General features: G+C 40.5%; 2 protein-coding genes across 4 annotated transcripts; both read left to right on the top strand.

Moving 5' to 3' along the window:
* Window positions 1-7,159: 7,159 nt before the first annotated feature.
* cbx3b (chromobox homolog 3b) lies at window positions 7,160-10,760 on the top strand. The gene is made up of 5 exons (XM_037274643.1): window positions 7,160-7,449; window positions 7,855-7,999; window positions 8,372-8,516; window positions 8,832-8,965; window positions 9,236-10,760. The coding sequence occupies exons 2-5, from the start codon at window positions 7,860-7,862 to the stop codon at window positions 9,354-9,356; spliced, it is 540 nt and encodes a 179-aa protein (XP_037130538.1). The 5' UTR covers window positions 7,160-7,449; window positions 7,855-7,859; the 3' UTR covers window positions 9,357-10,760.
* A 306-nt stretch (window positions 10,761-11,066) lies between these two features.
* On the top strand, window positions 11,067-14,252 carry snx10b (sorting nexin 10b). Of its 3 annotated transcripts, none has more exons than XM_037274616.1 (6): window positions 11,067-11,228; window positions 11,381-11,516; window positions 11,592-11,692; window positions 11,788-11,889; window positions 12,144-12,353; window positions 12,996-14,252. In XM_037274616.1, exons 2-6 carry the CDS (start codon window positions 11,424-11,426, stop codon window positions 13,114-13,116), a joined length of 627 nt encoding a protein of 208 aa, XP_037130511.1. In that variant the 5' UTR covers window positions 11,067-11,228; window positions 11,381-11,423; the 3' UTR covers window positions 13,117-14,252. The 3 variants fall into 3 exon arrangements, with proteins under 3 accessions (XP_037130511.1, XP_037130512.1, XP_037130510.1); XM_037274617.1 differs by having other exon boundaries at window positions 11,095-11,228; window positions 11,418-11,516; XM_037274615.1 differs by having other exon boundaries at window positions 11,098-11,228; window positions 11,404-11,516.
* Window positions 14,253-16,770: the final 2,518 nt, after the last annotated feature.

Genomic DNA, 16,770 nt, shown 5'->3' with positions numbered 1-16,770 from the left:
AAAAAGGGCAAGCAAAGAGTTTGAAAAGAACCGTCTTTTGATTCCTTTCCTTTTTCTTGAATGTGATGCGTTTGCTGCTCGTCTGCCCCTCCCCCCTTCTGTTTTTTTGCTGCATGGCCACATTCACAATATTTGTAGTGTAACAGCCTCAGGTCGTTAGTGTTGTTGCTGTAAACGGCATGTTTTATATCACTGTGAGGCTACTGTGTGCATTCAGTTGCCTAAAGCACTCAAACAAAGGAGCTCCAATATATTTTTTATATGGATCTTAAGGTGGTTTGTGTTTTTTTGCTGAAAGTGGAGCTATGTATGGCTTTGCAGTATTTTCTAAGAAAAGACTCAAAAATACGCTCGTTCATTATCGTACCTGCATTTTGTCGCTATGACAGCACAGCATGGTGATCACTTGGAAAATAAATTGCATCAGCATGCTCAATGCCTTTGAGTCCCTGATGAGAGTTGCTATTGCATGCCATTCCTCTCAAGGACACAAATACAGATGCTGCTTGACAAAAAGAAGACTATTATTTGACACCATAATTCAAAGAACGCTGTTATATTTCCTCCCTGGGATTTATAACTTGACCTGTGATAAAATCATTGGTGTGGAAAAAGCAAATAACAATTTCTGCAAATAAAAGGCCTGTAACATTGAAATTGCATAAAGATTCTAATAGCTACAGAAACTGATCTTTGTGGTATTTATTGACGTGGAAGGTTTTGGAAAAACTACGAATTAAATGCACCAAATAATTAAGACCCCCTGAAAATTGAGTCTTTGAATAAAACTCATCTATAAAATTTCAATATTTTAAATCTTGTCTTTTACATGCAAGCACTCACAGCGGACAACGAGGCACATTAGTGTACTAGCTGAAGGAAAAAAGCATTTTAGCGGACTACATAATTCTCATTCTTTGTACAAGCAATTATTTTCAAATTTGATTTCAAATCTCTGAATTGACTTTAAAAATGCGTTGTTACTTTCATCTGGAATTTTAGAAAATTACAAATTGGATGGAAATTAAGATAAAACTTTTTTTAAGAATCATACATTTTATAGGCGATTGTAAAAACAACAAGTCATATATATCATTTGAAAAAAACTGGAAAAAAAAACCCTGCGACGTGATGTCATAGTGTAAAGTAAACCTTCCACGGTTACGTAAGGAAACAATTTCAAAGAGGGCATATACAGTAAGATTCTTCACATATTCATCCAGTCTCTTTCTTCATCTGTGGGCAATGTTTGATGTTCTGACTGAATAAGGCATGGAGGTGAGGCTAGCATAGCAACAACCAGTGCACTTTAAAGCGCATGCAGCTGCCTGCGCCCAGCCAGCCAGCCAGCCTGAGCGGAGCCTTAATCTATAATTTAACACGGATTGACTGTCTTCTACACGGGGTCGATCATCACCAGGGAGAGAAAGACTTCCGACCTCATTTTCGATATTCTGGGCCAGAGATTTCTCTCTCTCCATCTCACCCCCCCCCACTTCCCCATCGCTTTGCTCCCTTGCTCAAAACGTACACACAGGCGAAGTCATCATCATTGCATCACATGACTTTTTGCTTCCCGTGTAAGGCTGAATAATCAGTGCAGGTTATGTACGTAAATCAAATTGGAATGAAATCACAATTTACCACCTATTAGGGCAAATATCCTGTATCTATTATTAAACACCAGGGCCTTACAATAGTAATTGTGTGATGTGGACTTGAAATATTAATACATACTCTCAATTGTTAAGGCAGTAATAGTTTTCCTTGGCTCATTTAATGATTACATTAATGAATAATGAGCCTCATAATTAATTGATCATATGTATATGTCGACACACTTAAAACAACAACAGTCAGGTTTGAATTTAAGACTGTTAAGGAAGATAAAGAAATATTTTTATTGTGATTGGAATACCTGAACATAGCTGGGCAAAGTAAGTTAGATATTTATTATGAAAATTGTCTTGGTATTATTGGTTTATCACACTAAATAATTGATTAATTGATTAAAAAAGGAATAGTAAAGCAAGAAAAAATTTTTGGATTTACATTTTATTTTTATTTAATTTATTCTTGAATAATAAATAAAATAATAACTTGCATATTTATCAAACTACTGTATTTTTTTAATATATATTTTACAGTGCATATTTAAAATACCAAAATATTCCTCAATTTTATGTAAGTATTATATAAATAAATGTGCAGTACTACATTTTCTTTTCTTTTCTTTTCTCCAAACTGTGCATAATGCAACAATGGCTTGACACATCACTGCTCGCTTTGTTTCCGAGATCAGGTGACCAGATAAGCTGTTTGAATGTCCACAACAGATGCTCGTGTCTCATTTACCCTGATAAGAAAATCCAGATTGAAGACCACGTTTGACCTTTGATCCCACCTGCAGTCCGTCACCTCGTCGCCGCGAGGCCTGCTCACTCAAAACCATCGAAGGCTCGAGCAGTCTAAAAAAGAAACTAGTGGACTGCGGACTTACTTAGATTGTCTTGTACTGACTCCTGCAATGCCGCGGGCTGTTTTCCAAAACCTTCCACTGTTGCCATGAAGCAAAGAGGCGGTCGAGATGGCTGCGTGTTTTGCGCTTTTGCTACCATGCCTGCACATCTATCACAATCAAAGTCTCTTCAGTGTTTTGACATAAAGATGAATAATTGATTCATGCATACTCACTCCAGAGTCCCGCGGCGCTGCAGTTTGCGAAGCGCTGCTGACAGTGAGAACTTAACTGTTGCAGCAGCTTGTTGATATTTGTCATGTCATTATAGCAAATATTATTTATAAGATTGATATTTGTATGGTCGACGCCTATCTATCTATAGCTATGTAGCTCGCTAGCTATCTTATAGCTATCTAGCTAGCTAGTTATCTTATAGCTATCTAGCTAGCTATCGAGCTAGCTAGCTAGGTATTTTTTAGAACACGTCAAAATGAACACATCACATACATTTTAAACGAGAATTTAACTACAAAGGGAAATTACAGTATATGAAGAGAAAGGTTGTGTCAAAACTGTCAGGGCGCTTGTGTTATATGTAACTTGGCAGGTCGGCAAACTTCAGAAGGAACAGACAACAAACGGTAAAGCTAAGGTCATAGAGAAGGTCAGTCTGTGTCCGTGCGTGCCTTGCGGCAACACACCAACACCCACGCAGGAAATCTATGTGCCATTCACCCAAAAATGATTTACTCAAGATATATTTTTGTCCATCTATGTATTTGTGACAAGCAGAATAATCAATTGTTCTTCTGAGTCACATAAGTACATTTTTGTGAGTAATATGAGACAAGATCTTAATAATTTTGTTTAATCTAAAATATTTTTGGTGATTTTGTTTACTCCTATATACTTTAAGATTTTTGTCATGTAAAATAAGTGCTTTGACGCAATAAAAAACTGGCACACTATAATGTCCCTGTATGCTACGCAAGTACCATGTACGTCTACGGCCTTTTTCAATTATTTTTATTATATTGAAATTTTAATGTGTTTGCCAAAAGTATTGGAACACCCCCCCAAAAAATACATCTATTGAATTGAATATATTGGAAGAACAAATGTGCATTTCAAGCACAGCAGAAAAGTCTGACCTTTTCTCAAACAGATGGAAGCCACCACACTTCAACAAGATGGCTTGTTGATACACCCGCAGTGATGAATATAGCCCTCAATAAATGATGTTCTTTGCGTCATATTTATGAGAACGTGCACCCAGGCTCTTATTCAACAAGGTTGGAAGACTAATGTTATACGTCTCGGCCAAAGTACATTTCCAAGCGACACTGTAAGTGCCACCTTTCCGAATGTTTAAATGTACATGTTCTGCGAGACAACATGAATCATTGCTCAGCACTATAATGCTGCGACAGTGCTAAAAGACAGTCCAAAAGTTTGTTTGCACGTGGACTCTATCATTCCTATCATTCCATTCCAGCTAGCCTTCAACACCTGAATTCTTCTTACAAGGTTTTTCGATCAGAAAACGAGAAAGAATTCAGTCAGCGGGGCAGTGCAATTCAATACTGGCTCTTCATTCAAAAATGCATAATTTAATAATAATAATAATAATAATAAATAAAAATTACATAAATTCAAACTATACACTTGATGAATTGAATTAGCAGTATTTTTTAAATCCATCTACTGGATTTAACTTTTCAACAGCTCTATCTATCTTCAAAGCAAAATGGGCCCTGCGTTGGGGAGTGTTGAATCATCTGCATCAACCGCTCATCCATAACAAGCACTTACATTTCCTCGCCTCTTGTTTACTAGTGCCGAAGAAGCCGGAGCCCTGCTGTCTCCGCCTTAACGAGGCAAATGTAAACTGACCCGTGCTCGCCACTTGACTGGTAAGAGCCTGTTTCCTGTACGCCAACATTAACCGGAGGGACCACTAAAAGTTTCCTTTCCTCACTAAAGTAACACACTCCAGTCCAGGAATGGATTTTAATTGCACGTGGCAATGATGTAAATCACCTTTGTGTTCACTCGGGCACAAAGTAAGTCTGGTTTTTATGTAAGGTGAATGGAGATAAAGCCACAATTCAGATTTTCTTAATAAAAATTCTATTTGAATACCATGTTTGCATTTTGTTGTACATGTGTGACAATGACAATAAAGATCTATTCTATTCTATTCTATTCATTATATGGGGATGATATGCAGTGATTAACCATTTGAGTCAATCAGTTCTTGTCTTTGGTGATTTTCTTTTGCATCTTACTGCATTTAAAATTGTTGAAAAGGTCTCTACTAAATTCCTGTAATCTCGAATATGAATAGAATCAATTGAAGCCACACAACAGTCAGAATTCAAGTACGACACACACAAAAAAAATGCTCCAAAGAAAAGAAAACATTTCACTTTCAGCTATTCAAACGTCACTCCTGCCTGTGCCTGTGTTGACTTTCAAGGTCAATCCCTTGCAAGGTTTTGCAGAATTTATTTTTTATTTTTTTGCTCTTTTGATGGGAATGAAAAGCTGGTTATGGGGTTCTGCCTACGCTAAAAACATGTCCTTCAAGTGGCGTTCAAAGCCTCGCTGAGGTGCAAAGCTTTGACGAACAAAGAAGGTAAATGTAGAAATGTGCGGGAAAGCTTTAGTGTGGCTCTGTGTGCCGAGGACCAGTTAACTTGAACTAGCAGAACAGGGGAGATAAAAAAAAAAAAAAAAAGACTTGGACCTCTGGTCACTCATCGTGGATCGGGATCAATCTTTTCTCTCAGGGTTACATTCACAAAGGGCTCAGGCAATGTGCCTGGCTTGGGTGTGTAGGGAGGCTGATTTAGGAAGGAACGTGATCATTCTTTTCACTGTGTAAACTGGAGCGTGTCATTTCATTAACAACCTTATTTCATTTTTATTGCTCTGGGCAGTGCTGGCGTCATTCCATTTGGCTTTTGACAAAAAGTGCCGCGATGCATGTCATTATTGAATGAGGACGGCCGCAAATGAAATGGAATATACACGGACCGGCCGCGACATTATGACCACTTTCGTATTTGACTCGCTCGTGTAACTAAGGCAAGCAAAATATTTCGTCGAACCGTTGCACGCTACTGCAAACTACGCCTGGAAAAAAAAGTTCCTATTCTCAAAGTTATCAAACTGTAGTTTGGCCAAGAGAATGCAAAGGCAAGTCACACAGTAGCAGAGATAGAAATTCAAATTGGCGGTTTGCATTGATGCCATTCCTAAACCTGAGGTGACAGCGCAGGCCTGTCGTTGGTGTGTTACTAGGGCAACTGGAGCTCAAACCTCAGAAAAGCCAATCGAAAGGGTCATGCCGTAGATAACCAACACCGTAGAAAGAAAAAAGAAAAACATCTTTGTGCAGCGATCCGCATGTACCCGCATTGTCGCTACTGTGGCAAAAGAAATCATATGCAGGTAGCCTCATTAAATAGAAAATGAGATGGTGATAACCGCTGGCAACTTATAGTAAATACATCTTTGGACCACTTCCCCTGCACTCGATTGCTTGTGTCATCACTTTTTTTCGAGGTTGGGAACAACAATGGCACGGTGTGAGTAATTGATCATAGAAGAAATTGTACTGTACCACTTTTCAGGAGAGAATGATTTCGGATAATGACATCGACGCCTCACTGAGAACTGAACTGGACCCGTAGTGCAGCAGATACTAATGGATTCACATGGAGGCTCGGTCCTTGGAGACTAGGATCCATAAAGAGAGAGCGAGAGAGAATACTCATACATTAATCTCCCATGCAGGCTTCTGTCATGAAAACACTTTTAATCACATCCCAAGTGGCTTCTCTGGTGGCTTCTTACTTAACATTTTTCATAAAGGTGACCGATCACAACATTCTTATGACATTTCGCTTGGTTCACCAACTCAAATGAGATACAATATAAGACCTCCATAAAACATTTTGCATTGTTTATTTTACAAACATAAAGGGGTGGCGATAGCTTATATTTGAAGGGCTATGGAAATGCTATAAATTGGAATTCTCACTGAGGTATTGGAAGAGATCAGAGATAATGTGAATATTTTGTTTTCATTGACACGGTCATCATTTGGAAGCAGTTTGCACGCGAGGAGAAATCAACCACATAACACTGACAGCCGTATCTAATATCTACCACATTATGCATTGAATATAATTTTGTTTTAAAACTAAATCAAATATATACATTAGTTGGTATGGCATAGTAATATGCTACTAGTGAAGAAAAACTATGCACCTGTCTGTAGTTGACAACTGTCTGCGATTCCACGAGGAAAATACTTATACAGTGAGACATTGCCCTCTATCGGCAGTTTCTGAAATTGCTTGCAAACAAAACGTGCTTCTGTACAGCCAATCAAAAGCTTTGTGCTTCCCTATTGGACAGTAACAGGCGGTCAATCAAACGCCTGGGGGCGCTCTCTCACCGGTCAACTCAGTGATGTTTAGGGGGTCGGTGAGTGAACATACCTCCGTAAAAAGCTAGCGTTAACAATATATTATTATTTAACTAAAAATATATCAATGCTGTAATATAGAAAATATTTTTTAAAATATCGAAAAACACCAGAGGATGTCACTCAGCGTGTCATACCCAGGTGACACCCATGGGCGGCGGAGCTGCTTCCGTACCAGCGACCCACGAGGACGCGGACGAGACGGACTGACATGTGATTGGTCGACGACGTGCGCGCTCCCGTCGTCTCCTCCCGGTTTTCCTGGCATGACCTTTTCCCTTGGCAACCACTTCCTTCCTCCGAGCATCCAACGGCCATCTTTAATCGCAACTCCCCCATCGAAAAGTTATTTTCTCGCATGTAAACACGGTGGAAGCGGATCGTTTGTCAGCACCGAGGACGAGGAGTGCGGGTTACTTCTCTCCGGACACCAGCCCCTCCCCTGAAGCGAAAAGAAGGACCGAAGCGGGGCTGTCGCGTTCACAATAACGTACGTGTGTTTTCCCCCACGCGGCGTGAATGAGCCGAACCGGTCCCACGCACACTTCTAGGCTAGCCCGGCGTCCTGTCCTGTAAACTAAAATGTGTGGACGAGTAGCGTGTTTGTTTGATAGAGTGTTGTCTTCCGGGTAGAATCCAGCAGGTGGAGCTATGTAAACATACGTCATGAGTTCTTGTGTGAATGATACACCATGCGCGCGCACGCAATAACAATTTCGGCCAAATTTACTTTTGGAATTATGACAAAAATGTGTGCACTTTTCTCTGATTCAAACTTGAATAGCAGGTAAACAGTAATGACGAATAAAAAGTTCCACATCACAAACACATGAGGTTGCAAAGCAAAAATGAAGTTTGAACTCACGTTTTGTAATCGTTGTGTGTCTTGTTGCAGGAAGGATGAGGAAGAAGCAGACGGCCAAGCAGAGGAAGACGGAGGATTCTTCTGAGGTGCAGCAATTTGTGGTTGAGAAGATTACTCGCCGTAGGATCGTCAATGGTAGAGTGGAGTACTTCCTAAAGTGGAAAGGCTTCACGGAGTAAGTATCCTTTTTCCTCATTGAACATATATTATTCACATAACTATATGCTCACTTTTCACTTTTGAGGACTTTTTCACAAAATGTAAGTTTGTCTGTGTAGCCACAAAAATCCCATCACTGTCAAATCCACTGATGTGATTTTGCTTAAATATTAATTCATATTGTTGCAGTGTTGCAAATATAGCATTGCTACACGTGCTTCCCTTGCACCATGTCACTTCCTCATCCTCTATAAAATAAAAACACGGCCCGGCTTTCCGTTCCAACAATAAGTCGTGCAGAAAATGCATTCATTTCCAATCCACGTGACTTAATTACAATTACTATGGTAAGGTCACTCATCCCTCTTATTATTCATTCTGGTTCCAGTGCAGAAAACACGTGGGAGCCTGAAGACAACCTAGACTGTCCTGAGCTGATTGAGGAGTATCTGAGAAATAGTTTCTCGCACCAGAATGAGGAAGAAGAGCAGGAGTTTGTTCCGAAAGAAGAAATGATGGATGAGACAGAAATTGTGAGTGTGTTGTCTGGAAGTGGTCATGTTTCCACCTCCTTACAAAAAAGAAAACACCTAAGTGTGATCAAGGTAGACCAGTGACAGTTTGTAGGAATTTTCCTGGAATTGTGTTTGCATGATTCTTTGTAAGAATGTTTTTTTCATTTAACAACTTTTTTGTTATTGCAAAGTAGTCAGCAGACTTGAGTTGGAGGCATACACACCACATCGTCTTTGTCAAAAAGAAAGTTAGCCGCTTTGTTCTTGTTTCTAGAATGAATTCCTCTTTTATGAGAACTTAAAACCGCATTCAACTCATTTCACCTTATGTAGTCCCCACCACAGATACATACTCAGCCCTGCGGTGATGATCCAGACACGCTCGCAGATCTGAGCGCTTACCCCGAGCTTGAATGCATCATTGGCTCCACCGACAGACGAGGAGAGCTCGTGTTTTTAGTCAAATGGTAAATTCACTTCCTTTTTTTAAATTGCCGTTTTCACAATGAGTAATTGGAGATTTTGTGTTGGTTGAATGACTGGAAGCGTGCAACCGCGAAACTGAATTCAGGGAAGTGATGCTTTAAGTTGGGCCTTGATTTGCCCCTCCCTTTGCTACTATGAAAAAAAAGTACACAATTAAATTATCCATAATAAAATGAGCTCTTCTGGGATTTGCAGTAATTCATTTGATATAAAATTTTGAATTTTTTTTTTTTTTTTACTCGCGGCCACAGGAAGAACTCTGGCGACGTGGCCCTGCTGCCAGCCCACGAGGCGAGCGCCAGGTGCCCTCAGGCGGTCATCGACTTCTACGAGCAGAAGCTGACGTGGCACTGCGGAGATGACGAACAATGACGCGCGCCGTCGCAGATCGAGGTGAACCTACGCTGTGATGTTGTGAAGTTTCCTTTTACCTCTCTTGAGCGGCGTCGCTCAGCTGACCTCAAGCACATAACGGACGCTAAGCGCTACCGTTTTTGCAGCTAATTAGCCTTTAGCCTCTTTTCGTGTTATCATGTAGCACACCCTATCACTGTGGACTTGGTATTATTTTTTAAGGTAGTCGATTGTTTCTGCTCATTTTTTTTTTTTCCTCCAGTGTGTGTTGTAGCACATTTTCGCATTAGGCAGTGAACTGACATCTCTCAATTAAATCTATGGTCAGTGGAGCAAGAAGAAATTGTCTTATTACTGAAGAGGTAGCTGCAATGTAAACTTAACACCTGTGATATGAAGCGCAAATCATCTTGTTTGAATATTTAAAGCAAAAGTAGTTTAGGAACAATGACAAATGTGCTGTACTGGATTAAAAATAAGTTTATGCCACTGTAATATACTCAAGTTACCACTGTGCTGTTTGACTAGCAGATGCTCAAAAGAGAAATGGGATCCGTTGTGGGAAGGAGGCTCAACTGCGAGTTGCGTTTTTCAACTTAATAAAACACTGGCATTGAAATGGAAGAAATCATTTTGACCATAGATAAGCAAAGGAATTGAATTACATTTGAATCTTTTCATCGGTCATGCGTGTGCGCTTTGTTTGTTTTTTTTTTGCTTCAAAAATGTTGAGTGGAACAACAGCAAATTATTTTCACATTTGTGTCCCTGTTGCCACACTTTTTGGGTCATGTTTTTATTTATTTTAATGGAAGTGTGTTGTGTTTATGTGAAAGCTAGTTCCATTACTGTGTGGCTGTTTTTCAAAGTTCCTAAAGCTTTTAAATAAATGGAGTAGAGGCTTTACTGATTAAAACCACTGGGGGCAAGGGTTAAGTGCAAAGTACTTACTAAATGTACTTTGTTACTTATTTTTTTCTTTTCTGGTTGTATCCTGCTAAGTGTATTTTGTGGCTGATGTTTTATTCAAAATTGTTGCCCAGCTTATCTCAAATTAGCTGCTTTGTACCAAATATTTTATTCCCTTTTTTTTTTCCCTTAAGAGGTTTTGTTCATTTAAACCGGTGCTGTTCACCACAGAGCAAAAAAAGCAAAACAAAAAAGTCGCCTTACTGCCCTTAAAGAGTTGTGCAGTTTTTTTTTGCATACAATCTCCCAAAAAGTTCAACGTAGCACTTTAGATGTCATCGGTCATTTCCTCCTCACGTGCGAGGGACATATCCTGTTCTAGCACGCTCGACCTAACCTTACACCTAACAAAACACACCTACTCAACTACTGAGCGGTTCTTACCGCACGTGTGTGTAGAGATTGTAGATCTGTGACGCGGCAACGAATAAAAGATTCCTTGTGTGACCTTTACTCTGGGCCATTTGTATTCTTTTCCTCACGCGCTTGCAACCGCAAAAATCTTGACAGTTTTTCAGTAGCAAATTTACACACTAATATTTTAGCACCATGTGGTACTGGGGGCAATGTTTTTTCAGGGTTTGTATTGGGACTTTTGGGGGGGTTCCTGAAAAGTGATGATTTTAGAGGGATCAGGATTTGGCTCAATGTCAACGACAAGACAATGCAAATGCTTGTGTTGGAGGCTTGTTTTGCTACAGCGGCACCAGAGGGCCAAGTGGGAGGAGCCAATGGGAGTCTTGTGACTGACTATCCCGTACTTTGAAACCTTTGGCCTTTTTTTTTTTCCAAACAGTAAAGCTGAGAATAAAGCCCTCCAGCTCACAGCTATTCACAACACAATCACATTCTTCTGAAACACAAACACGTTGCGACATGTCGACCTGCCGGAGAAGGAACTGACCTTCCCGATGAACTCAGGTAGGCCTGATAATGAAATCTTTTTCATTTTTTACTCATTTGTTTTACTTGCCATTATACTTGTCTTTTTGAAGCTGAGCAATCACAAACACTTGTATGGATTTTCCCAACGTGTCATGCAATTTCCTCTATTTGCTATTTATTCAAAACAGCTTCCCTTTTCCCTCACGGCCAGTACTCCCGTTTCAGTCCTCCATGCAGCAGGTGATAAGCGTGTGGGTTCGAGACCCACGTATCCAAAAGAATGACTTTTGGCACGCATACATGGACTATGAAATTTGCTTACATGTAAGTAAAGCAGTTTTTTTTATTTTTTATCAAGCAAAAAATATTTCCTGTCAACAACTTCTTTACGCCTTTTAGACAGACAGTGTGTTCTTCACCAAGAAGATGTCGTGCGTGCGAAGGAGGTTTAGTGAATTCGTGTGGCTCCGACAAAGGCTGCAAGCAAACTCCATGCTGATGTGAGCGGAAATGATTCAACACTGTCACACGGCTTCCGATGTTGTCTGAACTCAGTTAAAGGGTAATTTTTTTTTTTCCCAATTGTCCTTGTCAGGGCGCAACTACCGCAGCTGCCCCCAAAGAACCCCTTCTTCAGCCTGAATAACGCCCAGCAGATCTCTGAACGCATGGCGGGCCTTCAGAGGTTCTTACAACAGTAAGCATTATCATATAAATAAAGTTTTTTTTTTTAATGCTATTTTTTTTTTTTTTAAATTAGATGTATTAGTTCGGATATTGCGAGTAAAATAAGGCCGAGTTATCTCAAGTTTGTTTTCAGTCAAATAGAACAGGTTGAAACTGGAAACTCAAAACTGCAATTTAAATAAATGACTGTCGTTTCGTTTTTTCATCATGCTCTTATTAAACGGTCAATGGCCAGCACTAAAATGTTATTATCCCATCATTTAGGATCCTCCTGAGTCCTCTGCTGCTGTCCGACAGCTGCCTGCACCTTTTCCTGCAGTCGCAGCTCAGCGTGGCCAAAATGGAGGCCTGCGCCGAAGGAAGGACCCGATACTCGGTAGCCCAGGCGGTGCAGTGCTGCGGCATCAGGAGGTTTCTATCCCAAGAGGACTTGCAGAAGGACTCAAACATGTCCGGTGATTCTGATTCAGACAGGTATCACATGACATTTTGCACCCTCCTGAAGTTTCATATCAATTTTGGTAGATTTTCTTTTTTTTTTTTAATATTTGTGGATCGGTTTTTACTCTTTTTGCGGTGTTCAGAGATAGCCTAGCCCTATTGTCAATACCGAAACTGTTCTACTTAAACTCCTCCTCTCACTTTAACATAATTCCTTGGCCACAATATTTTTATATTTGGCCTGAACTAAAAAACATGGTTGATTTTTTGTGTGCATGATGACAGTTATTTTAGGGCTGTTATTGCACTACTTTCCTTTTTCCCCACGCTGCCCTGATGTTGGAATTAACAAGTTTATCGATCTGGCAAAATGATATCGCTAGCCCTGACATCTGCTGGCCAGACGCGGAACTGCAACACTTTAAACAGACACCGATGCATGGTGCTACCCCTTGAGTCTGACACCTGTCATTAAATTGAGTCTTGCGCAGCACAACCCTTTACATTAAAAGCTGTATATTTTTAAATATTTTTTTTATATTCTGTTTATATATTTTTTTAATTCTGCTAACAAACCAAAAAATATTGTAGCAACAACCCAAAACAATACATCTCACCATGTCTATCGTCAACAACACAAAACGAAAAGTAATCTCCCCTTGTTTGTATTTCAAGCTCCGAGTGCAGAAGTTCAGAGTGCCAGTTTAAAGAAGATTTGGAGTTAAAGCAGACTGCATCTGATCACGTAGGATCCGATCAAGAGCACAGCATCTGCTCGTCTCCAGATTCTACATGACATCATCATCGCTCAGGGAAATACTGAGAGTCAAAGAACAACGTTAACTGTTACTTTGTGAACCTTTCCCCTATTATTTCCTTTCGTTTCGCTGATGCAAGTAAAAGGTACTCAGTCCTCATTTCAACTGTTTACATGTACGCTGGCCCAAAAAAAAGGGACCAGAAGGTGGCAGTGTTGTAACATCCATCTCTTTTAAGCACATATCGTGAATGTGCAGCATGTTGTCTATATTTACTTCATAAACAACTGTATCACATATCAGTTATTCGGTAGCCTGACTTCCAGATATGTAAAGACGCGTCTCACAGTGACTGTTTTTATTAATAAGGTGTGACCCGAGCAGAGTTAAGACTTGTCAGGTGGGACCGTGGGAGGGACTGGTGGGAAGGCGGGTGGGCACTGCTCCCTGCAGAGTAGTAACACGAGTTACACTGTCTTGATGGCATTTGCATAAATCTCCCACCCCATCCCTTCACTTCACTTCACTTGCATTATATGCTTCTACGTGTAGAGTTACTGTATGCAGTGTGTGCTCATGCAGAGGTAATTAACACTAAACAGGATGAGGCTAGTGTGACATACAGTATCTGCACAGCTAATTAGATGAGATCGGCGCTCATTACAGATTCCGAGCAGGAGCAGACACAAAAAAACGTAAGTAATTGAAAGGATGGGGGTAGGGGAGGGGTGGGGGTCATCACCTTCGAACACGGCGGATGGGTGAGGAGCCCTCAAATTGAAATTGGCCCAAGGATGTGTGGACGGAAAGTCTGCTCATGCACGTCCGCTTATGATAATGTTTTCAATGTGAGGGGGAAGGATAACAACATATTTAAAATCATGTTTTTGTATTTTGACGTGACCCCATGATTTTAAATCAATTATCCTGTAGGTATCATAAGGATTCTTCATATCAAATATGATGTTGTATTTCATTATGTAGACAGGATTGAGATTCATCAAATAAAATAATCTTTTGAGTTTCCTGGAAACAAATGAGTATAAGTATAATTCAGTTGTATTTATTTCTCCTGGAGCTGGTAGTACTTGAAAAATTATTTGAGAACATAATTTTGCATGAACAACTTCACAGGTTGTCAAATTGTTCAATAAAAGCCATGTGTGTCCCCTAATGATTTTATTGCATTTAGCATTTTTATCCAAACACATGATTTGTTTTGTTTCATATTGACTACTGCGTATTTGGGAGATACAGTCCAAGCTTTGTCGTCAACATTCCATCAAACCATCTATTTTCTATACCGTCTATTCTGTCCAATGTCACATGTGAGTTGCACCTTGGACTGGTCGCAAAGTCAACAATTCCGTCTTACATTCACACCATCATCGCGTGTTAACTGAAGCCACTCGCCTGCAACAGTCCTACTGGACCTATTCAACATTCATATTGTCCAAACATAATAATAAAATATTTGTAACAATAAGTGCCTTAGTGGGCACTCAAGGACACAGTAAAACGTCAAAACAAATACAAATCAAACATCAATTATTTTTGGAATGTGCTCCACAGATGATTTTTGAATCTGAACTAGAAAGTATTACATACTGTATTTTTTTATTTTCCTCCAGAGTACCCTACTAATTTCACAGATTTATTTTTCTGCCAGCCTGCGTAAAACATTAGAAAGAAGAGACTACAGAAACTATGACCTGAGGGTGTAAAAAAAAAAAAAAAAAAAAAAAAAAAAGCAATCACAGAAAATTGCTGCCTTGTGATTGACTGGCAACCAGTCCAAAGTGTAGTCGGCCTATCGCCTGAAGTCAGCCGGGATAGGCTGCGGCTCGCCGTGACCCTGAGCTGAAAAAGCGCTATAGAAAATGGACGGCTGGATGGATGTGTTATTGCAATGTTTCTGATATGAAACTCATGACTATAGATTCTTAAAAGATGGGGCTGCTAATGCAAGAGGGGGCTCCATTCCTTTTCATCATATAGCACTTTGTTGCCAGCAATTAAAGATATAATGTTAGGTTAGGTTAAGTAAATCACACAAAGATTACTCCACAGTCCCGGCAATGGCCAATAAATCTGCGCGGCATTAAGAGCTTGTTTCTTTACTTAAAGTCTGAGCGATTAAAACGTTGCCGGTGTCAGTCTGACCTGTCCAGCGGCATCGACCACTTCCTTTAATGGCGTATGACTGCGGCCCCTCGGCTGTTAACCTTGAGCCGAGGTGGCCTAGCCCGCTGCCATGACAACACAGACACCTTTAAACCCAACACATCGATCTGCTAACAGCTCCTTGCTTCATGTTGCGTGACCTCTAAGAGGTCAAAGGGAATTAAAAAAAAAAAAAAAAAAAAAAAGGGGGGAGGGGCGGGGGTGTAATTTTACTGCAGCTGGCTAAGACCACAGTACAACTATTCAAACAGGATATAAAAATCACATTTTTATCACTAGAGCAAATACGTGAGGAGAGCAAACTGTAATTAACATGCTCATGGTTTGACAACAACGGCGGATGGAACCTATGGGGGACGTCCATCTGCCTCCGAGAGACCCGTATCGTCTCTCAGGCGGGCGACTCAAATCTCAAGTTTGCCATTTCACGCCCGTCTCGCCCTTATCACCGTCACCGGCCCGGCCAAAAATCCATTTTATGCGCGGGAAGTGTGTTCAAACTCCGACGTAACATTCTCCGGTGTGCTCCCCAAGTATTGAGGGAGATTCGCTTCAGTGGAGGCAAATTACAGATAAATCAGTGGCTGCTCATGCATTTTAAGTGCCACATTATACACAATCCATTAGTAGCCATAGAAGTTAAGCATGACTTGCGATATTAAATCTCCGTGACCGAGACTCTGTGGAAACAGTCGATATGTGCCAATAGATAGGAGATGAGAGCAAAGGAATGACGCAGGGATGAGACGCTTGCAGTCCAAATGATAATGGGCCGGGCAGGCGAGACTGATGTGTCGCTTTTGTTATACAGCCGCGCAATCTCATTCAAAGTGGGAGCAAGCTAAATGGTGTGGAAGTCTAGGATTAATTAAATTGTTAATTATACTCCACTCGCTTCGCAATATTTTTTCACGCTATCTCGCTTTTCATGCCAAAACTGACCTTTGACTTGCAGCCGGCCGCAAAAATCGGCATGACGGGGCAGCCGAGATGAGTTAACGGTCCTTGCGAGTCAGCTACTGCTGGCGGCTTTGTGTGTGACTGCAAAAGAATTCAAGAAATTAAAACTGAGTACTAAAAGTTCAGCAAAACACAGTGGTGCCTCGAGATACGAGTGACGTAACTTTCTAGTTTTTCCCAGATATATGCGTTTAAGCCAGCAATTAACGTAGTTTGTCATATTTCGATCATTTAAAAATAAAAAGTAGTTTCAAGCTGTTTACCACACCAAGTTAAGCTTATTATCAAACCTAAGATAAAACAAACAACTTGTCCGCCAAGTGCTGTTTAAATGGCGCTGGTGCATGAATGTCGCAATTACACGGAATTACCCGTTGCTTCCTTCAACACTAGCCTGAGGGTAAACTGAGATCTTACAATAGCTTCACCGTTCGCCGAAGTCTGGTGCTAGATAAAATAAGACCCGTCGTCTTCAGAAGGGGGCGGGGGGGGGGGGGATGATGGATGAGAAGAACCTTGCATTGAGACGGCATCTCTGCACTCACAGT

Source organism: Syngnathus acus, chromosome 16 (genome assembly GCF_901709675.1).
Source record: "Syngnathus acus chromosome 16, fSynAcu1.2, whole genome shotgun sequence".
NCBI lineage: Eukaryota > Metazoa > Chordata > Actinopteri > Syngnathiformes > Syngnathidae > Syngnathus > Syngnathus acus.
The sequence above is the reverse complement of the archived record's forward strand: the minus strand, read 5'-3'. Positions and strand labels throughout refer to the sequence as shown.